Source organism: Rutilus rutilus (assembly GCF_951802725.1).
Source record: "Rutilus rutilus genome assembly, chromosome: 5".
In the NCBI taxonomy this organism is placed as follows: Eukaryota; Metazoa; Chordata; class Actinopteri; order Cypriniformes; family Leuciscidae; genus Rutilus; species Rutilus rutilus.
Window position 1 is genome coordinate 38,756,634 of NC_140213.1, and position 25,997 is coordinate 38,782,630.

General features: G+C 38.0%; 1 protein-coding gene across 2 annotated transcripts in view; it reads left to right on the forward strand.

The window, feature by feature from the left end:
• The window catches only part of megf11 (multiple EGF-like-domains 11), a 113,509-nt gene that overhangs the window by 33,937 nt on the left and 53,575 nt on the right, over positions 1–25,997 (forward strand). For both annotated transcript variants that reach the window (XM_084409294.1, XM_084409295.1), the window contains one exon: positions 7,387–7,479. In XM_084409294.1, coding sequence (XP_084265420.1) covers positions 7,387–7,479 — 93 coding nt within the window. The remainder of the gene's footprint in view (positions 1–7,386; positions 7,480–25,997) is intronic.

The following is a 25,997-nucleotide window of genomic DNA, read 5'->3' on the forward strand; positions in this document are numbered from 1 at the left end:
TTTTTGTTTGTTTTTGCGCACAAAAAGTATTCTCGTCGCTTGATATACTTAAGATTGAGCCACTGGAGTCACTTGGACTATATTAACGATCTCTTTAATAACTTTTCTGGGCCAGCAAGTTTCGGTCACACTGGAAGCCTATGGAGGAGTGAAACATGGCTCAGATTTCATCAAAAATATCTTAATTTGTGTTCCGAAGATGAACGAAGGTCTTACGCGGTTGGAACAACATGAGGGTGAGTAATTACTGACAGAATTTTAATTTTTGGGTGAACTAACCCTTTAATGTTATATTTCAAAATGACAAATATACAAAAATTACAAAAATATAACAAATTGCTCCAAACAGTTTGGAAAAACAAATATTACCCAGTCCCAGAGCACTCTGCTTTAATACATTTAGCCTTAATGTAACTAGAAAGACTATTAATACAGTATAATATATCATTTAAAATAAAATGAAGAAATACATCTTCATTCCTTGATTTCCTTCCCATACCCACTAACATTTCCCTTAGTTTCAGATAACGTAAGCTAGCCAAACTGAGCCAAAGCTTCTGGCCTGGTTGCAAAGTAGTTGTAGAGTTTTTGACTGCATCAATAATAATGTATACAGTGGGCTATATATTAAATGTTCTAGCCTAAAAATGTTAGACGAGCTTTCTTCCAACTTACCTTCTCCATCACGACGTGTGTTCGCGCGATGTTGTTGGTTACCTAGTAACGAACGTACGGTGACCGAGAATGTTCCGTCAACTTCCGTGTGTTTGCGCATCTATGTTGCCTAGTAACGAACGCAATCTGGCCGAGATACGTGCTGGCGGCAGGAAACTTCACTTTGTGTGCCTGCGCCTCGTATACAACGTTATATATAAAGCTTGCAGGACAACTTGGTTGGCATTGCCTTTTCAGCGTGAGAAATACACGGTGTGGCGTGTGAGCGTGTGAACTGGTTGAATTGCGTGTGTCTCACGGCCAATGCGTGAGACTTGAGAACCCTGGTGAGATCCCCTAATTGCCATCCACTTTCATTCTATGGAGAAGAGAAGCCAATTCAATTTGAATTGCACAGAAGAAAGAAAATAAAGAAAGGTTGAGAACAATAAGCGTGAGTAGCTGAAGATAAAAAAAAAACTATTTTGGTGTACTATTCCTGTACTAATTATACTAATATTGCAAATGACCAAATCTTCTTAAATTTTCTTTGAATGAAAATTAGAATCTTGAACAATAAGAGCAAAAAAGAAAGAAAAAAAAAGACATGTAACCCTCATGTAAATCAACAGCTTGTTCACCAGATGTTGTTCTTTCGTTACTAAAGGTCAGTGTAGAAAGGAAGAGGTTTCAACAATGACCTTTAGTAACAAGAATTTTTTTTTTATGGCTGATTGCAAGTGACCATGGTCTGTTGAAGATAAAGTTGATCTCATGTTTCTGTCCTTATTGAGTGGGATTGTGTCCAGCTCTGTCTGTAGCCTGAAGGCACTACTAACAACCATGGGATTAGGTGCAGCTGGGATAGGGATCAGTTTTGACATTGTCTGGTGGTTTGAGTGGAAGAAGGCAATGACAATAATCAATAATGTTCTCATTACCACACAATAGCTGCAACAATTTCATGTTAACAGTTGCTGCTGTAATGGAACCACACCATCTGTGAAGAAGATGGAAGGCATAATTTTTTTTTCCTCAGTGACCTCAAGCTACGATTAGTGCCTCTGTGCTGTTTAAAACATGGCTGCACATGGAGTTTAACAAAACATTCTTTATAAAAGCAGTTTTGATCGGACGAGCCATGTTTGAAACCAGTGTAAAATAGTCGGTATATGCACTTCAATTGTATTCTCACTCTGTTCATGCAGCAAGATGCTACTGTGCCTTGCATGCAAACATGAACAGTCTACTTTTAGGCTAATGAACTGAATTACTTGACAGAAGAATTGTTTATTGTGATTATTTAAAAAAAAAAGCAATTATTTATTGAACATTTTCTTTGAGTATGTTGCTGTAATAGTTTTATAAAAGTAGTAAACCACTAGATGTTGCAGTGTAAGTTGTTTTACTTCCCTTTTTCCTGTTTTTAATCGATTTTGTCAACCTGTTTTTGGCATTGATTGTTAAATACCTCCTTTTTATGTCATTTGTGGACATATGCCTATTTGTTAGACATTTAGTAAATAGTTCAATAGTTCATATTTTTGTGCTGACTTTAGTTGATTTCTGTGTATAATTTGGCCATTGAATGTAGCTGCCAGCAAAAAGTATAATTTGGTGTTTTTGTGCGATCGTGTGGACACCTTAGAGAGGTATGAGGATTTTATGTGGAGGTATAGGTTTTTTTGTTGTTGTTGCTGTATCTGCTCTGTATATAATCCTTCTGCTCTCAGTGCCAGGATTAAGAGCTTTGTAGAACTAGCTATGTTCACTTTGCAGGGAAAAGACAAGTTATTTAAGCCATTTTCATTACATATATGTGGATCTTTGCTTTTCTTCTCAATCTCAAACACCTCAGGGTTTATCCTCGCATATGTGCCTTTTATGAGCCGCTTTCTTAGTAGAATCATTCCCTTGTGCATTAGCTGCATTTTAAAGACATCATTCATTAATGGCCTAAACCAAGACAGCCTAGTTGCTTTGAAGGTGACATGTTTGCAGGTTGTTTTCTGTGCCCATAGTGAGGTGCCCTTAACATTCGAGTCATTTAAAGGAATAGTTCACTTAAAATGTTTAATTCTGTCTTCATTTACTCATCCTTAAGTTATTTCAAGCCTGTATGAATTTATTTCTCCTGCTGAAAAGGATATTTTGAAGAATATTGGTAACCAGACAGTTGATGGACCCCTTTGACTATGGAAGCCAATGGGGTCCATCAAGTGTCTGGTTACCGACATTCTTCAAAAAATCTTCCTTTGTGTTCAGCAGAAGAAAGAAATTCATACAGGTTTAAAACAACTTGAGGGTGCGTAAATGATGACAGAATTTTAATTTTTAAGTGAACTACTCCTTTAACCCTCATGCACTGCATCTATCAATCCCAAACTGTCAGTGGGCTTAAAAGAGAATCTTCTGTAGTGACTGTATGCTTTCTAACACAGAGCCTTTAGCCAATGAGTTAATTCCTGCCATACTGTAACACTAGCACTGTTTTGCATGTGTGAATTGTGCATTTAATGTCGAGGAAGAGACCTTGCTCATACTGAGCTGCAGTGACTTTTCTTGGAGCCAAACTACATGGAGCCAAAACAGTTTACACCATCTGGTCAGAAGAGTCTCAAATAGTTAGTGATGCAGTATTAATGATGCTATGTGCATGCTGCAGCTTCTTGCTGGAGGATTAGTTGCTCTAATAAAGTCCCATGCACCATCCATCGCAAAGTAGATTTCTCATCTTAGTTTTAATGATGGATTAGATAAGATCATGCATTTGCCTGATGTGTTTGATTTTGAAATCTTTTTTAGTTTTATTATTAATAAGTTCATATTAGTAGTACATATAACAAATACATTATAGTAGATGCATACAGTAATAAACTTGGATTATTTAATGTGTTGATTGATTGATTGACTGATTGTCAAACTGTGTGTTTAATTCTTTGGCCAGATGAGTATTCAGTGTAATAATGCATGACAATTACAATTAGCTCTATTGTTACACGGTATGATAACGCCACTGTGTAATGAGATTAGCCCTTTATCAAAATGAGAAACATAATTTTTCACTTGCAGCTTGCAGACATAGACTTTTTATTGTGTAGAAGGAAGAAGATTTCATTGAATTTTAATTAAAATGCAGGAGCTATTTTCTGAAGTGTTATAGACACGAACATCAATTCAGCTCTTGGGAAAAGGCACTCTTTATCCTTTCACCTACATCACATAAATTAATTTTAATTTCCTGAAAAGATGTGACAAATTAGCATTTCTTCTCAGTTGTCTGATCAGAAATTGCTGATTGTAACAAAAATCAATCATTTCATCACCAGAGGTTTTTTTTAACCTCCCTTTTGAGCACGTTGCATAGCTCCATTGATTTCAAGAAGTCAAATTGATGTCTTTGTCAGCAGAAAATGCTACCGTTTTTTTTCTTCTTTTTCTTAAGCTGGAGGAGAACTGGCATGCTTGAATATCAAGTTCTCAGTGCTGTGTAAATCCATACTGCATTATTTGCCAGTGGCAGGTTTAGCATTTTCTGTGTGTGGAGCATTTCTGCTCTAAGCACCATCCTCTGGGTATTTGGGATTCTCCCTCTCCCCATCCCTTTCCTGTGCTTATGTCCAATATTGAGGGCCCAGTCAAAGACTGAAAGAGTGATAATCTATAGCCATGCTGGCCAGGAATGAGAGAAAGTCCTGCCTCATACTTTACCTACTGCATCCAGCTTTAGTGTGTGCCAGCAACAAAACATGCACACACATTAATTCACTCATATGAGCGTGGTTTATTTGCTTGAACAATGATGTTTATTTTCATTCTGAAACTATTTCTATATTATCGGTTAAAAGTTTTTTTTAGGATTGCTATTTACATTACGGAATTTGCAAGCGGAAAGACTGAACGCGTCTCCAGAGCGCAAACGGATCTGCTCGTGCACGAGGTAGACGCAAGCAAGCGGACCATATACGGGACAAGCTGGATTCCACCATATCTTTATGTACACAATATTAATCTTTTACATTGTAATCCTTTTATTTTTAATATTTGGCTAGTTTGTGTGCTGCACGTGTCCCTTTGTGTGTAATAAGCAGAGTGTACGCGCACATTACTAACGCGCTCTTTAAATAAAATTATATAAATAATAAATACAAATATTGCGCCATTGATTTTAGACCAGGTTTTTGTGGTCAATGGCGCAGTCTATTTCAGCTGCCTCAAAATAGCAACGCGCCAACAATGCGCCTGAACACACCTTGTTTTCAGACCAGCGGACGCCCCTTGGCGCACAAATAGACGCAAAGCGTGGCGCAGGGCGTAAAATGATAACTGTGTCGGGCTGAAACTAGCAAAACACACTTGCATCGCACTTGGTGCTATATTGCGCACAGTGTATGATAGGGCCCTTAATCTCATTAAGGCTGCATTTACTTGATCAAAAACACAGTAAAAACAGTAATACTGTGAATATTACAATTTAAATTAACAGGTTTCATTTTTTTTTTTTTTTTTTTATCATGAGACACTGCCATTCAAAGTTTGGAATTTATCCAAAATAATAGAGAAATTATTACTTTTATTTAGCAAAGGCACATTAAATTGATCAAAAAAGACTGAAATTAATAAAATATTACAAAAAATATATATAATAAATGCTGTTCTTTTGAACTTTGTATTCATCAAAGAATCCTGGAAAAAAAATCACTTTCCACAAAAATAGTAAGCAGCACAACTGTGTTTAACATTAATTATAAGAAGAAATGTTTCTTTAGCACCAAATCAGCATATTAGAATGATTTCTGAAATATCATGTGACACTGAAGATTGGAGTAATGATGCTGAAAATTCAGCTTTGCCATCACAGGAATAAATTGCATTTTAAAATATATTACAACAGAAACCAGTTAATTAAAAAATTTTAAGTTTTTACTGTATTTTTGATCAAATAAATGCAACCTAGGTGAAATTAAGAGACTATTTCGAAAACATTAAAAAATCTTAATGTTTCCAAACTTTAACCGGTACTGTATGTATATATTTCCACCCATAATTTAGTTTATGGACCATTCATATACAGTGCATTCTAAATTCATAAAAACTTATTTTTTGTTACTTAAGAAGATTCCCTTGAATAAAATAAATAAATCTGTCCCCTTCCCCTCAGTATAAATATGTATAGTAATATTTCAAAACAATTTACTGGAAAAAGGCAGATTATCATAAGCACCACAAAAAATGTGTGGGCACCAAAATAATTCACTGTTCCCGAGGTGTTGACATTTAAGATTTGTGTCATACTTCAGGGCTCCTGTGAACGTGACAGAACTTGAAATATTGCTCTTTACTGAGTGGTTCTTGTGCGGTTTAGAGGAACACATTGAAGTATGAAGGGGGGAGAAGTCCCAGTACCAATCCCTTGAATTGATTCATTCAGATTAGCACACACTCCACTATACTGCTACATAACACTTTATGAGAATCTGAATTCATTACATTTTCAGTTTGTGTTTCATTGAAATTGTGTGTCATTGTTTTATTGCGGCTAGGAAAGACTTCTCTCACTGTTACCCAAGAGAATCATAATAAGCATATTAACCGGACAAGATAAATGCCAGTCATCACATTGTGTTTATCAGGTTTCTTTCAACAAAATGCATGACCGGCCGCATTAACTTTATGTTGTTGATAGAGCCAACCTTCACATATTTCATGGTCAAAGATAAGGACACACCATAGCATCTCACACTTTTTTTTTTTTTATACCTTCTTCACGCGAAAATCTCTAGACGTACATGCTCTCTTCCGCCCATACTTGTAGAGTCACTGCTGATTCCAATCAAAGTGGATTGTTCCAGAAGCTTTGGGGGTCGACTGTTTCCTGACTCCGATAAGAGCCTGTCGGTTTGAGTCCTGCTGGCCAGGTGACCTTCACTCCCTTAAAGCATTATTCATGCTTAACGCCTATATATTTTCTCTCTAATTCATCTTTTTCATCATCCTGAAAAGCATAAAAAAGTGGAAAATAAAAAAAATCCAAGTAGGTCATTTTATTACTTGTCCAAATCCAAATACCTGACCGAATGCGAGGTCCCGGGCAGGAATACTAATGCTATAGACAATCAATTCGATGCTGTGCTGTTCAATATGAATGATCAAGAAAACTGCACACTTTGTAAACAGCATGAAGGCTGGCTGGCGCTGTGTTAGAGCATAGTGGCAAAGTGCAGGCTGATCAAATTTGGAGGGATTTACAGCTTGTTTCTTTGCGGCTGTGGCTGCTTACGTCGGCTCATTTTGCATGGAACAACCGGTTCATGAGATGTTGACCAAGGACTCAATCTCTTTGGAAATTGTTTAGCAAGTGGTCAGAGTGAGTGTTTTAAACGTGTGGCTAAGGGCTTTGCTCTGGCGAGGAGGCATCGGTGACAGCCATCTTTGGAAAATAGCCAGTGCAGTCATTATCCTCCATATCAGCACATCAGCAGACATTTGCGGCCGTCTAAATAATGTCTTACCAGAGGGCACAGACCTACAGTGTCTGTACCGCATCCTGTGCTTATTCACGTTTCTGTCTTATGCAAGATGCGTACAATGCCTTATTTGTGTTTGGGAATGATCTCAAACCACATTCATTCTCTGCAAAGTGTTTTACTATAGTATTTGTATATTTCTGCTACGTATATTTAAAGCATTATTTTCTGTTTCTTTGTCTTTCTGTTCTTTTATCTCTGGCAGCACGATGTAACGAAGAGTGTGCCCACGGTCGGTGTGTGTCTCCTGATACGTGTCAGTGTGAGCCAGGCTGGGGAGGACTGGACTGCTCTAGTGGTGAGTTCACTCTCTCATTAACTCTGAGAGCACAGTTCACTTCATTAAGGCCCTCTTACTCTCACATAGTTAATGGCTGCACCAGTCCCCAGATGCCACTGCAAAGCTACCATGTTTCTCACTTACTCGCTCCTCTCTCTTCTTGTGCCAGCTGTATTAAAAAGTAAAGCTGGAAATCATGGAGGAAGAATGTGTAATTGAGCAGCTGCATTAAAAGGTTACTCTTTGCGCTAAAGCTCTGAGAGGAAAACGACAACTATGAACTAGTTTTGTGGATTATTCTTTAATTTCTCCAATTTTCTAGATGTATGACATTAAAAGGTGAATAAATCACTTTGGTAGTTGCACATTAACACTGTCCAACTGCGACACCAGCAGTTAAAGTTTTTGGTTTCTTTCTTCTTTTTTGATAGTGAAAATAATGTTTATATACCAGAAAAAATGTATTAAGTGTGTAACTCAGACATGCATTTACATTTGATTTATAAAAGAAACTGCCTCCTCATTTAAGAACACCTCTGCTATATATGCTACACCACTGATATATATACAAGCAATTGAATCATAAGGTGTACTATAAATAATGACACGGTGTAATATGGCATCTGTTGTTGTTCATCTGGTGTTGTATTTACCTAATTTTAAGACCTGCCAAGGACCAGATGAGTTTTTTTTTTATTATGTTCTGATATGTAAAACCATAGAATTCAATAGGGTGTCCTTTCTTTTTCACGTGTGTGTGTGTGTGTGTTACAAAAATATTTCTATTTCAAATATATGATTTTATTATTTAATGGCTATTTAAACAAATTTTTAAAAAAAAATGTCATACAGTATACAGACTACAATTATAAATAACATATTTTCTTATATCATTATGGTTCATTTAAAACAATGTTTTTATTGTGAAATCCAATGATGAATTGTTTTGTCCAAATATAATTTGTCCAATGATAATTTTTTTCTCTGTTTGATTGACAATCTTGCATGATCCGTGGTATCCGAGTATTTAAAGTTTAACAATCAAAGCAGAACTTCTTACTTGTTTTGATGGATGTAACAGTAAAATAGTGATCTCTGCCATTTTTGTATTTTTTTTCCGTAGAACTACTTTTTTTTTTTAAATGAAGTCTGAAATCATTGATAACAATCATTATTGCATTGTTTTTCTTTTTATTATTATTGTTTTTCAAATTATTATTCTTGTTTATCAATTTGATTGATTAGTTGTTGCAACCTTACTCAATACAAAGCTAGCCAGGGTGATAAGTTACAGAAGGACAAATTAATGGAAGAGTGAATGTTTAGATGAATAAATTGCTGGATTGATAAGTTGATGGATTGATGGATGGATTAGACAAAGCTGACCTGTTTTCTTCCCCCAGTACTTGGTGAAATGGTCTTCATCACAATTAGAATGATAAGTAGTTCACTGGGTGGAATCAATCTGCATGTGAAAAACAAATTGGATAATGAATTGGTTAACAGGCCATACCTCGATGGATGAAACATTGCGGGACAATATAGGAAGCCATCGACATTCACTCTCTAATCAACTAAATGATGAAAAAGCAGGTTGTAGGAGAGTTGAGAGAGAAAGAGATATTGACTTTTTTATATTTATGTGTTTAGAGGAACTTGAAGGCAGTAGGGACAACAAACTAAACCTCTTTCATGTAAAGAACAGCAGGGCCGTAAACTTCTTGACCTTAGAGATTTGCACTGAAGTAGGCATGTAAATGTCTGTAGTCCTTTCTGTCCAGCATCAGTCACTGATGTACAGCTCTTGTCAACGTACATGACGCCAGATAAGCTGATTTTCTCATTCAAGACGTGTGTTTTGACTCAATTCGTTAATTTTTCCGGCTTGTTGACTCGGTTGTGGCTCACTTACTGCCCATATTTACCAGTGAATGATGGTTGCAGAAGGCTCTGTATGGATCTATGGGCATTTTCATTAACAAAGGAGCCATTTCATGATTACGAACAGTCTGTAAATCACCAGCTTCCTTTCTGAGGCACTGGCCACAGCAGAGGAGGCGCAGGCACGACCACCGCTAATGACCTAGACCGATTTTCTTCCTCGGGTGGAAGAAGGTTCCTCGGTGGGGGACCGAGGAAAGGAACCCACCTCTGAAGCTCAAGACCCTCCCCTGGGTATGTCTGCCTGAGAGCAACACATTCTTCTGAGCAGGTGCTGTTCTGTGCTAATCCACATTATTAAAACAGACCTGGTGATTGAGACAGAAGCATTATTCATAACTTTTATATTTCCATACCGGGCGTTAGGCCAGGCTTTTTCATTTATGAGCTTTCATCTGTAGAAATGAGGAATGGGAGCCAATTTTTAAATTAAATCTGACCTCTTTTTTCACTCGTACATAAATGGTGCATCATTTATTTTTCCCTTTTTGCCATTCAAGGTAAATTTCTCTTCTCCTTCTCTCCCTCATGTGTGGATGAGTGGTGGGAACCTCAGCTGTCCCGGGATGGATTCTGTCATCACATTTCAGGATCCTCCTATAGCTAACAGAGACAAATAGTCATAGATCGTTAATCACAATCAGGGCTAGGTCACCGACTGAAATGCCTGCTGATGGAGTCAATATGGAGGTATGAGAGTGAGATAAAGCAGAGTATTATGTGCGTTCTGAATGAATGGAGTATATAGGATAATGCTAAGCAATGGGGATGATATGGTTATGAAAAACAGAGCTGCTTTTGGGCGACTGAAGAGCTTGAGAGTTGAAGTGACGAGCTTTGCGCTGACGCTCTGGAGCAGCATCAAAGAGGCTGGCCAGCGTTACTGGAGCAGCACCCACTAGGAGCCTGCTATTTGGGTCAGAAATGAAAACTGAAAGGTGGAGCTTATCGCCAGGATGAAGGGATAAAAACGAAATGAAAGAATGAGAAAGAGAGAGAGGGAGGGAGGGAGGAGAATAGGAAGGGCCTGTCATTTGGCTCCTGCTGAGGTCAATCTGCCATTGCCTAAAGACAATGTAGCCGTCAAGTTTGTCAGTCTGCAAATGTGAGATATAACCTTGGATTATTCAGTAAGCTTCAGGTGCGAAAAGTCACTGCAAGGTCATCTGCAACATAAAGGCTTTTACACAAATCTGAATTATGCTCTTACTGTGAAGCACTCATTTCACACGGTCTATTTAAGATTCCTGTGTCAAATTTACTTCCGCTGCTTTGGCAACATAGTTTCATTCTATTTGATACTTTTTTCAAAGCATTAGAATGCTTTGCATGGTGGACTGGAGGACCAAAGAGAATGCTGAGTTTTGGGAGTTTCTCCAGAATGCATCTGCAGATTTCTCCATTTCATATTGATTAGCCCGGGGTAAGGATTGATGTTGTGTAACACATTTGAGTTTTTGATATCAGCAGCTGCAGTCTTTATGATGGCCACATCTTCATCAGTGTCTAGCTTGTCATTATGGCCAGAAACATGCATACCAGTTTGGCTCAAAGCTTTTATTAAATATGATTAAACATGGAAATGGGCACTACGCCCATATAATTGCTTAGATGTTTGTTGATTCTGGTTTAGTGAGAGTCAATCAAGAAATTGTCTGTTGAGGTCCTGGGACAGCATTTACCTTACACACAGGACTATCAATAAACAACCAATACTATAATATTTTGTTTTCAAACTGGAAACCACCAAGGCTGGTCAATAATATTGGGTAACGCTGTATTTTAAGGTGACGTAGTTATATGTTACTACATGTACTTACTATAGTTAGTTATTACAGTAAATTATGCACTATTACAAGTAACTAACCCTAAACCAAACCCGGTAACACTTTATTTTACAGTGTCCTTGTTACATATGTTACATGTACTTACAATAGTATTAACAGTTAATTATGCATAATTACATGCAACTAACCCTCAACCAAACCCTAATCCTACCCTAACTCTATAGTAAGTACATGCACTTAATTAATATTACTCAGTACTTAAATATATAATTACACTGTAACAATGACACCGTAAAATAAAGTGTAACCCCAAACCCTAACCGTAACTCTAAGTACATGTAGTTAATTAATGTGTACTTATTTGAGTAAGTACAATGTACAGTAACTGCATACTTAAAAATGAAGTGTAACTATTGTGAATTACAATTTAAAATAACTGTCCTACTGTTCTATTGGGCCCTAAGATGCTTTTTCATTTTTAGTTAATGTGTAATGTTGCTGTTGGACTACAACACGTTTTTTCCATGCTTTGTGAAGTCATAATGTTACTCATTTAAATAATCCCCACCCACGGAATACACAAAAAAGGGGACGAGGCCTGGTTGAGCTGCATTTGAGAAGACAGTGTTATCGCTATGTCAAAGAGACGCTGTTTTGTTTTGATTTTAAACACTGTTCCTGAACATTATAACCCCAGCGTTTATCTGTGTGCTGCATATTTTATGGAGAAGAGCTTCCAGAACCTTCCAGATCTGTTGTTTGTGGATCACAACTTGTAAGTATGTCTTATTATTTGTAGTTGTGTAAACAAAGTGCAAAGCTTTGCCTCCACTCGCCTGCTAGCTAACATTACAGTATTGATGTAGTGTTTACTGTAACTTTTATAAGCTCTCACTTTTGTAAGCCTGTTCACCGCCCCTTAGAAAATTAACCATGGTTTTGTGATCGATTACTTTTCTTACAAATATCATGATTAAATGGTGTATAACGTATCTAAAGTGTATAAGAAAATTACAACAACAAAAAACATACCACTCTGAAACGTCCTGTAAAATTTGTGCTTGCAAAGTCTGTGCATGAAATCCATTCTGTAATATCCTCTTGTTTGTTAACATTCTTAAGTCTGAATCAGGCTTGAATTGGTTTGAAATTGACGTCATCCTTAATATTTACACCTGAGCAGATGAAACTCGCGGTTATGGTAAGGGGCGTGACATTTTCCGAACACTCAATCACATGCCAATCACAACACACTGGGCCAGCTAATCAATCGCAGCACATTTCGTATTTCGGAAGGTGGGGTTTCATCGAAACAGGAACTATTGCGTTTGAGCCAGATAGGGGAGAGAGGTCCTATAATAATGTAAAATATGACGTGACATGATGTGTAGCCAAGCATAGTGTCCCATACCTGGAATTTGGGCTTTGCATTTCACCCATTTAAGTGCACACATACAGCAGTGAGTATTAAACACATACTCAATGTGGACACAGACCCAGAGCAGTGGGCAGTGCCTTGCTCAAGGGCACATCAGTTGTGGTAATGAAAGTACTGAGAATGCTAGTAGTGAGACTCGAACCTGTGGGTTACAAGTCCGACTCTCTAACCATTAGGTTATATAACCATGATATGTGAGAAATAATGTGTTTTTGTAACAATCAGGGCATAGGGCATAATAGGACCCCTTTAATAAAACTATTAATAAAAAAATTAAAAAAACTTTTGAATGGTATTGCATAACTGTCACAGTTTAAGGAGTCCAAAGACGAAGGTGAGTTAAAAGTTCCAATCCAAAGGTATTTAAAGCTACACTGTGTAATATTTTAAGTAGATTTTTAGCAAAAAACCATACAAAATTATACATTCTCATTAATGTGTAATCACTTCAACCAACTAATTAAGTGTTCTCGTAAGTGTATAATCTGCAATTTAGAATACATACAAGCGATTCGCTCGAATGGCGGAAGCCATGTTGCGCATCCATCTTGAAAATACATTAGACAAAGAGGGACATACCTGGAAATTCAAGCTTCACCTTTCAGGTTTTTACACTCAGTGGCACCGTGATGAATGCGAGGGGGAGATTACTCGCGACTGCCGGCAGATTTGAAATAATACGGCCACCGTAGGAGTTAAAACGCCCTCAGAATGGGAGGGGCTAGAAAGTAATATTCAGTTGGTAGTCATATACAATTTCACCACTAGATGGGAGAAAATCCTACACAGTGTAGCTTTAAAGGTTGTATCAGCGATTTCAGGCCCAAACATAAATGATCACATTCATCTAATCTTTCCTAACGATCCGCTAGCTGCCCGCCCCATAAGCATGCCGTCAAAAAAACGCGTCTCTGTAGGCAGCCTAGGCTCTGAGATCTGCTCACGAAAACAGCTGGTTTCACCACCACTCAAAACCAAAATAAATAGTGTTCCAACCAATCACCGACAGGGGTGGGTGTTGTGAGGTTTTCGCGTGCAGCCGTCATAGGCAGCCTGAAATCGCTGATACAACCTTTAATAAAAGAATAAACTCAGATAATCCAACACAGTGTAACAACATGTCTACACACAAACAATAGCCGACCATGAACCGAGGAAACACAGGAACTTAAGTATACCATGATAATTAACTAAAAGATGTGATGATCATATGAAATACAATGATAATTGATAAGAGCGGGAAACCTAAACAAAGGAAACAGGTGACTGATGATGAACAAACTCTAAGTCCATGAAAAAGAACCTAAACCAACAAATGACTAAATACAGTATATGTGACAATAACAGTGTGTCTACACACCGGATGCGACAGTTGCTGCGTTGTGTTGCAACAGCTTGAGGCTGGACTTGACAAAGCAACCCTTGCAAATTCAGTTGTTCTTCGTGTCAGAAGTAGCACATGCGATCATGGGATCATGACATTTGTGGGTAATTGGCATAAAAAAAGTATGAAAACCCATAGGTTATGTTTTATCTCTCTTGACTTTTCACTTCACTTTACATTCACTTAGCTATACTCACTATTTTACCTCATATTTTGCTTGCTTTCCATTTTTGAGAAGACCAGATTCTGGCTTCTTTCCAGTATAATTAATTCCACTGAAGAATGTATTGTAATTTCAATATTTACTGAAATGTAAAAAATTTAAATGGGTAAATTACTAATTAATACAGTTGTTTTCTTTAGATTAAATGCTTATAAAGATTTTTTATTTACATTTTTGTGCAAATTGTAAGAGAACTGTTTGCAGTGCTAATGAAATTCTCTGTGAAGTTACACAATATATCATGATATGATTTTTTTTTTTTTCCACATTGCCCAGTCAGGGTGTTGAGTGGGACACAGTTACATTTGCATTGCAAAATATTATAGTCAGGTTCTGTGGCAGCTTGACTGCCATGGCAACAAAACAGCGGGACCTACTGGCAACAGAGCAAACATAATTTCATATTAAGTGAACATAAGCGTTTTATAAGTGACATGTCTGATCGGCATTCATGTACAAATGATAACAACCGGTCATTATTTTTAACACTTGACTTACTTTTACCTTCTATACTGCTATTCAAACAATTTATTTCAGGTTGGAATGTAACAACTAAGGCCCTTGGATTGACTTGGTTGAGCCAGATTGTGATGGTACTGTAGTTATGCAGTGCACTCTCAACTAATGACTTCTAATGGTAGTTGTCTTGGGAAGTGTTTAGGAGCCAATTTTTCTGCATTAGTGCTGGTTGTGATGATGTAAAAGAAATGTGCGTGGGTTTTGAGGAAGAAGAAATGGATGGGAAGGGGTCGCCGGGGAACCTCAGGGCTCACCTGCTCACGACACCTCATTTATCAACAGAGGCCCTCAAACAGATGGTGCCATTCCAAATCCGCACGAATATGGTGACATGATACGGCGTCAAAGGGAGAGAGAGCGAATTGAACGTACCTGAACTTTGAATTTAACTGAATTGAATTAAATGTGACAGATGGATGTGTGATTAGAGTGGGGAAAAAGGCAGAGATAAAAATTTACATAGAAGGAGTAAATACTACAAAGAAATGGAAGACGTATTCAGTGTTCAAGAGAGGCAAGAAGTGAAAGTTGGCAGGAAAGAAGGACACACACTCGCCGACTCTCCTCAGTCATCTACAAAGCAGTTAAATAAATCATTCTCTCATTCCCTATTCTCTCATCCCTCTCTCCTCTCTTTGCCTCCTTTAATCTCTCTGCACTGCATCTGCTGTGCTCTCAAAAGCTCCAAAAACAGACACTCCGCACCAGGAAGTGCTCTTAGCTCACACTTATAAGAGCTTTATTGGCTTTGTTTAATGTATATGTGTGAAGCTGTCTATGTGTGTAATACAGTATGGAAAAGAGAGGAAGTGTGAGACTGTATATATATATATATGTGTGTGTGTGTGTGTGTGTGTGTGTGTGTGTGTGTGTGTGTGTGTGTGTGTGTGTGTGTGTGTGTGTGTGTGTGTGTGTGTGTGTGTGTGTAATGTGATGGATTTTTAATAGATAAGATCCATGATTCTAACATCTAAACCTTACTTCCCTTTTTCAGGCCTAACATTCGAACACTTGAACAAAATGTACCAAAATGTTCTCTGAATATTGCGTCCATGGAAAATTCTGAAGTGCTGAACATGACAATATCAAAAATGTACTGTCTCATATAGTCTCATGACATATTGAGTAATCAACTGACCTCTTAACCCTTTTCTCTATTATTTTTTGTGATGATTCAAGATAATTTTGCTTGCTTTTACACAAATTGAACCAATCATATTGAAAGAAGGTGGCATGAGTTAAGTCATGAGTTAGTCACGTTGATCTTATTGTTGTGTCTGTCTTTATCCTATAAAACCTGATGTATTCTTCTTGGGTGGGATTCTCCCTGAGATTTAGCTGAGATCCTCCGGCCGTGATTAAAGCATATTCAAAGGCATATTCATAGACACAGTGCTAGAGTATAAAGATTAAAGGGACGAGATGTCGTCAAACTCGAAGCCAGTTGTCGACTGTAGACGCAGAGCTAGAGTATAAAGATTATTAGGTGTCGACTGTAGACGCTTTGGTGTCGATTGTAGACGCCCCAGATATATTTATTAAGTGTCGACTGTAGACGCTTGGGTGTTGACTGGAGACGCCCTAGGTAAATGTATTAAGTGTCGACTGTCGACTTGACTGATCTGCACAAAAGCTTGATCTGAACCTCACTGTACACCTTTGGTGTAATTGGAAAGGTAATTGCAGTGCAGGTTACACAGATTAAAGTTTACATTTGTTTTGTTAATTAATTGTTGATGGTATGGTAAATATATGGTTTTAATAGTGATTTATATATCTATTATGATTGGATTATAAATTAATAAATTAATTACTTTTATTTCGGTATCAGCTGTAAATGAGAAGGAAGTTGTGAGAACAATGGCAGGTATGAAGATCTTGAGCGTTTACCTTTTCAACCTTCTTATCCAATTTTTGTATTTTATATGTGCAGCAGAAATCTAAACCGTCTGCACATGTTGGGTGGTTAAATTTAAAGTTGGCATGAAATTAAATTTCCCCCTGTTTATTTTGTAAATGTATATTATAGTTCATTATTGTCCAATGTACGTACATTTGCCTCCACTTTTGAGTGCAATGCCAATATCTCAAAATCCAATTAACAACCGATGCATAGAACAAAACCCCCGTCACCCTTTTTTCTGATAATCCATTACACTTTGATGCATGTCACTATGTCTGTTTCATTGCAGCTTTAATCAAAATGTCATCATAACTCAATCTTCCTCTCTGGTGATGTATGCCGGACTTCTCCAATCATTTAGTACCTACTAAATGTACTTAAACCCCACCCCTCCACAATCAACTGTGAGCTTACATTAGTTTGAATGCAAATCAAATCAACAACAAATAGATAGAACCAAGTCTATTTGATTTTTTAATAAACTGTTACATTTGAATGTACGTCACATAGATCTGTCACTATTTCTTTTTCATTGAGAATTTGGGGGCCCTATTTTAGCGATCTAAGTGCATGGTCTAAAGCGCACAGTGCAAGTGCACTTAGGGCGTGTCCGAATCCACTTTTACTAGTTTAACGACAGGAAAAATGGTCGGCACGTGCGGCGCATGGCCTAAAAGGGTTGTCCCTATTCTCTTAACGAGTAATGGGTGTGTTTTGGGCTTTACATGCAATAGACCAATCATAGTCTCATCTCCCATTCCCTTTAAATGCCAATTGCACTCGCGCAATGGCGGATTGCTATTTACGGAATCTGATAGTGGAAAGACTGAACGTGTCTCCAGAGAGGAAACAGATCTACCATCTACAGGAGAAGCCAAATTCCACCATATCTTTATGTACACAACAATAATCTTACATTGTAATCCTTTTTTTTTTTTTTTTTTTGCTGATTTGTGTCCCTGTGTGTGTAATAAGCAGAGTGTGCGTGCGTGTTGGACCCACCTATAGGCGCATATTACTAACATGCTCTTTAAATAACAAGGGTTAGGGTTATTGCGCCATTGACTTTAGACGAGGTTTCAGTTGGTCAATGGCACAGTCTATTTCAGTTGGCTCAAAATAGCAAAGCGCCAACAATGCGCCTGAACACACCTCGTTTTCAGACCAGCACGCCCATGGGCGCACAAATGGGCGCAAATGCATTTACTATTTAAACAATGTGGCGCGGGACGTGAAAATGATAACTGCGTCGGGCTGAAACTAGCCAAAAACACTCGCGTCACGCCTGGCGCTGCATTGTGCCGGGTGTATGATAGAGTCCTAAAGGTGTACTGTGTAACTTTGGAAGTGAACCAGGGTAAGAACACACATCAATATTTACTCAACATTTGTTAATTTTAACCCATAAAATCTTCTGAAGAGCACCTTTAAAATTTGAATGAAGAAATGTAGAAATTTTGCTGCTAAGGCTAGACCAACTCTATTACTTCTCATGTTTTTGAAATTAAATTCCCATCAAGAATATACATAAAGGTGTGTTGTTCAGGTCATACTTTTGGCTTTTAAAGAGTGTCCTTCCACTGGTTTAGTGGCATGCATAAAAAAGAAAAAAGAAAAAAAAAGGTGTCAGAAAAGTCCAGAACCTGATCACTCACGGTAATTGTGCATTCCAAACACGGTGACAACTCATCTGTCTCATCTGTAAGCACAAATCATTTATACTGTGCTGGAGGAAAAACAAAACTTAATCAGTGGGATACCTCATTATATAGCTGAATGAATGTGATCACTTGCTACGCACAGGGTTTCCTTAAAAAGCCTGTCAGCGTCTCTTTCTCACGGCTTTCGGAAAATTATCATCGATACAGACTTTTCCTCTGACTTTGAAGAATCAAAGCACGCTGTGAGAGGCGGCGAGGGAGTGGGCTTCGCTCTGTGACCTCTCTACCTCCATCTTTGGATCAACACTGCCCAATTGTTTGTGTGCGCGCGTGTTTGCAGACACAAAGTTCACCCCCTTGAGCCTCACAGCCTAAGCCGGTGTCACATCTCTGTTGTTAAAAGCGAGGGACTGGAGACTTTGTGACTGACCTCAAACTCTCAAAACGCTCAGGATGAGTATAGAATAAAAATATAACGGGTACTAAAAATCTAAATGAGAAGCTGCTTGTAGGGAGTTTGCTCCAATCATTCAGGATTCAGGGTGGGTGAGTGTGTGTTTCTTTGTGATTAGAGCATTGATAAATGATGTGTTTTTATATAAATTGGTTGTATAAATCACTGCGGTAGTGTTTTTAATGGCTATCGGTGGAGTTGAGGTGGCCTTGTGACTGTTCCCTACTGTTTGCACTTATTAATTGACCAGCCGTAATGGGCCAAACCCTGTGCCCTCTCACACACACACAGAAACACACAAGCTCCCCAAAACTACCCCTATGGTATTGTTTAGCTCTTTCCTGAATGCATTTTTGCTATCCCACCGGGAAAGTTTTTTTTTTTTTTTTTATCAGCCTTTTGTTGTATTCAAGCACAATTAATTTTAGAGTAATGTTCCATATACAGACTGTTGTAGCTTGCATATTTCTCTGCCATGATTATTTCCATATTGTGCGTTGTTGATAACAGGAAAATTGTCTCAGAACATAGTCAGCGGCTTTCTTGAATGAATGCTTTATAGAAAAGGTCCAGCTATTTTGATGAGTGTCAGAGATGATAGCAGCGCCTGTGATTGCACAGACATCACTTATATGCCTCCCTTCGCTGGATATAACCATCAAATAGATGTCCACAAAGGACGTAAAGCCAGATTCTGGAATGTTGTCTGTAGTCTAAACAGCCTTTAGGTTGCATAATTGAATGACATTATAAAGCTCTATCACTTCTTTGTGTGGTCTAAAATAGCTGAAATGTTGTGATGACAGTGCAACCACAAGCTGCTGTCAGCATACTAATGGAGGACCGGGCTCTGCTGTGGTCATTTCATAGTCTGAGTCACACTTGATTTTGGGGTTGATTTCCATGTTTATGAAGTTTAGTGCTGCAGGATTCAATTTATTTCATTGATCATTACATTTGATGATCTCTTTACTCGCTATGATGTTAATTCTGAAGCCTCTGAGGAGAAATTGCTCCTGGCATTAGAGGTCATGTTGTGATGAGGTGAAGTTAGGAAAGGGAACTGAATTCTCTCACAAGCTACTTAATGGATCTATGGAACACATGATTTCATGGGTACCTGCAGTCATCACAGGTATTCTCTATGTATAATATTGTTGGGTCATTCCTGTGCCTTTTGTATAAGAGTACCTTTTGAATTATTTTACTTGTCTTAATGTCTTAAAGAAACTTACAGCAAAATTTGTGTTGCTATATGTTTGTATCTCAGTGTTATTTTAGTATTATTTATATACTATTATAGTATTCATTTTTTAACATTTATTATTTTGTATTATTACATTTATAATATTTATTCTTTTAGTTTTTAATATTTTAATTTTATTTATTTCTCTTTAAAGCTTTAATTTGTTTGTATTCGTTTTATTTTTAGGAATTTTAGTACTTCTACTTTCAGTTTGTTCCCAAGCAACATTTCAAAATGTTCAAAAGTTTTTCATCTAATGTTTTTTTTTATAGTTTAGTCTTAGAATATGTAATTTGGATTTCCTGTAATATTGCACCAATATTTTGCATTTATGTCACTGTTTATTATTAAAGGGAGCCTTCAAAGTTTAAAGTGCAAAATTTACATACATACTAGGTTAGGAATGACCTTGATGAATCAAATGATTTCCGAAGAACCACATCGGTCCAACTGAGAGAGAGTTTTGGTATTTTAGGTTGTTCATGGTACTGTAAAAAGTACAATAAATTGTGATAATACGTGTTTGTTCTTGGGGCACTACCCCATGATGCCTTGCCTCTGCTGTGTCCTTGGGTTTGTTTTGCTGATTATGTTGTTGAGATAGGTGGTGGTGGGGTGTGGGGGTTATAGTATTAGCTGTATGCTTCAGATCCTCCTGCACCTGCAGTCCCCTGATGTTTAACCCTGCACTCCATGGTAGTGTTGCACTGATTACTGGCCGTCCTGTGGGACATTGATTGTCCTGTTCCTCTCTGGCAAACCCCACACAATGCTGACGAATGAACTCCTGGCCCTGCCAAGTCCAATTAACTGTCAGTGCTGCATCGACGCGCCCCCTCCGTAACTGAGGAGAGGGAAGAAAAACAAACTTTTAATCAAATTGTGCTTCGGGCCCCAAGGTAACTGGGGTTTTATTCTGAATTCTGCTCCATTCTTCTCTGTCGGCTGTTCGACTTTTCTTAAAAAGGTTGTTGGAGAACAATTTGTTTTTGCATGATTAAGGGCAAAGAACAACAGCCTTCACATTTCAATGTCAATTTTCAACCAGCTATAATATATAAAATATATATTTAACATATGTATCTGTTTAGCTTCCAGACCCTAGTTGGCTCCCAATGGAGACAGGGTTGTAAAGGCATAACCGGGCTCCCAACATGAAGGTTGTTCCAACAGTTAACAAATTAATTTTGTGCTCTTAAGATACTAGATTTACTAAACAGGGCAAATTAGCGTGAGAGCGCAATTCGAAAAGAAAAATGCTGATGGGAGTGGAAAGTTCTGCGCATGATCTTTTGACGACGCACAAATTAATGAACACAGACACAGCCGGATCATTTATAGAATGACCAACGCAATCTACCAAGAGCAGCGCAAATTAGCATCTGGTTACCGCAAATTTTTCTTTGCGTGTCTTTAGTAATTCCTGACAATCGCTGTTAGTAAATCTGGCCCTTAGTTTTAGCCAAATTGTAAAGCAGCACCACATCCCAGAATGCATTGCGACGTATGTAACCCTCGTTCCGTGAAGGAGGGAACGGAGACGAAGTCCCCAAGCCACTATTGCTGTACCGCCGCTGACCGGGTTGCGCTCAGCTCCTCAGTGAAAGATAACTGGTGCGTGCATCCACTTCCGTACTTATACCCGTGCTGCGGGGCGGGGCGTGTGATGCGATTCACGCACGCCAATGTCCATTGGCTCATTTTTACAATACTCGAAGATGACAGGCTCCCTAACGTGATCCCAATCAGTCGACACGTAGACTACGCCGAACGTGCCCGACTGAAAGGGAACTAAATACAATGATATAATCAACACTTTTAACGATTCGTTAATCTCAACAGCTGTAATAGTAAACACGTAGTAAAAGTATTCGAGAGGGTTCCACATGTAACACTTATTTCATGTACAAAGATGTTAGCCAATCACAGGAGTGCCATTTATTTCTAAATTGTGGCCATTTTTGATGTAAAAATCATATTAACATCATAAGTGCACGGCAGGAAATATTATAAAATTCTTTTAAAAAATCCAGTTCATAACCCCTTTAAGACTAAGTCTTATGGACCTGTGCAATAATGTTTGTTTTTCCTTTTTTTGAACTCAGGACAATGGTTATCTCTATGAACGTGTCCTTGCTAATGCTCCCAAGGTCATGATAAACAACTCACGACTGGCTTGCTTTGATTATCCTGATGCAGACATTAAAAGCCCTGAAATTCAATTAAATTCCTGCCTTTTGCCTCAGAGCATAGGGAAAGAGAAAGGCCGATGCACATTGGTAAGGCTTAATAAGATGAAAAAAGGGATGGGGTTTGTGATCTGTGCATCTGAGAAAGGGCATCTAGATGATAAGTTTCAAAGGAGAGTTTAAAGAACGTTTAGTGGCTTCCGCGATTTCACACATGTGCTCCTCTTTTGCATAAACACCGCGGGAATTCAAGGTTACTGTATAGGGCTACAATAAAATCGTTTGCTTTGGATTGCCTCAAACTCTATCAAGCAAGCATTATTGTAGATTATGTGAAAAAGGTTTGCTATTAATATTTGTGAAGATAAAAACAAAAAACTTGTTTTCCAGTAATTGATATCTTTAAAACAAAATGAATTACTTAAAATGCAAAATTGCATAAAATGTTAATAGTTTTTTTTCTTGCCTAATCGACAAAATGATTTTTTTAAGCATACATCCAACTAAAACAATAAAAAAATTATATTATATATTATGAACTTATTTAAATTTTTACAAATATAGTCAAAATGTGTCAAAATCATTTTGTTTTTTGAGTACATTTGTGTTTTTAATTGTAAAATTGGGTTTTTATGGTCCTGTTGCATTCTACATGTCACTTCTTCTTGAGTCTCTCCATCATTGTCCGACTCTGGTTCGAACATAATAAGGCTAAACACGGCTACTGACAATTTCAGACATTTTCAGTTCGTGAGATTGTCCTGTTTTGTTGTTGTGTAGCATGAGGTCTTGAAGCTCCACCCTCTTCTTGAAAGGGGCCGGGAGCATCAGCTCATTTGCATTTAAAGGGACACAAAAACGGCTAATTTTTGCTTACCCCCAAAATGTGACAAAAAAAAATTTCTTGCTGTAAAAAATAATACACACCCTGGAGACATCAAAAACTATTTTTACATCTTGTAAAAAGGAGCGTAATATATGCCCTTTAAGACAAATACTTCTTTGCACTGTTCATGCTGACAACTGAGTAAGGACATCTTATGCAACAAAAACCTAACATTACATTTATTTTGTAAATATCTTGTCCAGCATTGATCCCTTTTCCCCAGTTGCACATCTACAAGAGTAAATACCAGCTATTGTGAGCCAGACTAATTTTAAGACTGATTTGGATAAGATCATTTGCTTTTGTTTATCAGGGGAATAAAATGATTTTTTCCTCGGTCGATCAATACGGCAGCCTCTCTCTAGCAAACCTCACCATAGAATGAATGAATCAGATTTGCTTTTTTTTACATTCTATTTGTCTTCTCATCAGACATCTGTCACGAGGGGTTTAACAAATAACTGCATTGGGAGTCTTGTGATTGCCAGTTGTTCTTAGTACCAAGCGGTTTTATTGCCATGCAAGAGATCATGACTAATAATTCATTAACTCTCAATCTAAAATCTCCCCAGCAACAAGCCTTTTTTTCTTTTTTTGACTGTCAGTTAGAGAAAGAGATACACAATTGATTTCTCAGGGAGTCACTGATGTATACCTTTGACTTCACTGTGACTTTGAGAATCCACTGGAATAATTCATAGGCCTTGGTGAGTTCCCAAAGACGAGAAGAACAAAACTGCATTCAGAGATCTCGCCGCTCAATCCGGATAATTCTGCACCTCTGAACCTGCCAACCTTTTTCCGGAGAGGCTGCGACTCTCCCGAGGGTTCTTCATGTGACTGTTGAGTGGACGAGAGAGGAGAGGGACAGCTGTGATTGACACACATTGGCCACTTCACAGAACCCTCAGACCCTCAGAGCCTGATCGCAGAAGCTGTCTCTTCATTCCAAAGCCTTTTTTGGCCACTGAGGTTGTTCCCTTACCTCCACTCTTGCCGCGCCAGTCACTATGCTAATGAAGCCTTAATGTGGTCCTTGCTTAAGTGGGCAGCTCTCTGATGGAGCTCAATTGGCAATTTCCTAAGAACCCAATATTTCTCAAAACACCTTAACTCTCAGCATTAAAATTTTAAAGGGCTGTTTGCATTGGTTATAGATGATTTAAAACAACCCACTTGTTTAATCCAACGATGACAACATTTAATGTTTAGAAATGCAACTACAGAAATGGCTGTTTTAATTTAACCCTAATGTTGATGATGTAGACACATGAAGTCATGGTTGCAAAGATAATGTTCTTTCCCACGCAAACTGATTCACGCAGAAAACGATGCACTCTGACCCTCAATGATGGAGCACGTCATTGTTGTTCTCCTGAGTCTGTCCTCCATGTTTAATCTCCATGGCTCTGGTGGGCAGACGGCCACCTGCCGAGAATCGTAAACCCTTGCAAAGATTTATCTCCTTACGATGAACATTAGCATAATGTCAGATCATTAAAAGCCAATTATACTGATCTGTGTGTGTACGTGCGATGAAAAGTGTTGGGAAAGTTTCTTGGAACAAAAAAATTTCAGATTTTTTCAGTCAATTTGGGATGCTGATGTGGCACTATAACCAGGGGCGCTCGCAGAATCTCGAACCATGGTGCTCAGAAGAATGCCCCCAAAGACCACAAGTCATTTCTAATGTATTTACACAAGAATGGTAATTGTGTGAAACAATGAACCATGCACTTACATGTTGATTGTAGATGCTCATGGACATATATCGTGTTGGTGAACAAACTGCAGGGTAAAGCTATGAAGTGTAGAAGGTGGAGATGTTTTTCTTCTAAAAACATGTTTCAAATAGAATACCCCCGAGAGACATTTCATGAAAAACATCTTTAAGTTTCAGTCATTATCTATTCACAACATTTGCAAAATCACAAAATTGTGCATGCAATCTAAGTAGTATGAGATTTCCTGCACTCAATTTTAGTTCTACTTTGTGTAGAAGATCCTAGAACAGCAGTCACAGGCAACTTTATTCCCACAGCAGCAGTCAGTGGATTGAGTGAGATAATTCACCATGCATTGTCTATCACTAGCATTTGTATTTGCCTGTAGGCACATGCATATATACAGTACGTGTACAGGGCGACTTTCTATTAGCCTTACACCTTCTATTTTTGAAAATATTTGTTTTGTATGTCGATTGACATGTAGATAATGTAGAAATTACATTCAAAGATGATTTATATTGAAATTATGGTGCCTTCTGTCTGCACAAGTCAGGATGTTACTGCTATAATAACTACTATCCTTCCCAACATGCCAATGCATTGTTAGTGTGAATCAATTGAAGAGGAAACACCAACATGTTTTGCTGTGATAGCTTGCTATTTCGACTCACTCTTCTGTGCACGCTGTATATAGGGCTTTTGTATACAGTATACTGCCAGCACCTGCAGAATGAGTTCATGCTCCGTAGACTAGCAGCAAACTCGCGGAAAGATATATAACATAACCTCATTTCTGTCCTCCCCCCTTACCAGTTTTCCGCAGGTGCAGATGCCATGGAAACCCATAATGCATTGGCAGTGTAGGTCAGGAGAGATCTTCATACTACATTATTCTGTCATTGTCCCTGTCCACAGATAAGTTTTAATTGCCTTATTTTCTCTTTTTATTTTCTTTGGCATAATGGTCAAGTGGTTCTAGTAATTGATTCATAACGAGCAGTCTTATGGTTTACAAAAAGGCACATATGCAAACCAAGTGAAAATTCCCCAGTACCAGAGAAAACAGCTTCTTATTCTTCTGGGGTTTTTTTTGCTTCTTGCTTCTGGTACAGTATGTTTTTTAACTACAACCTTTCGTTTTTTTATGTTTTACATATTAGAGAACTCTATATCTATCC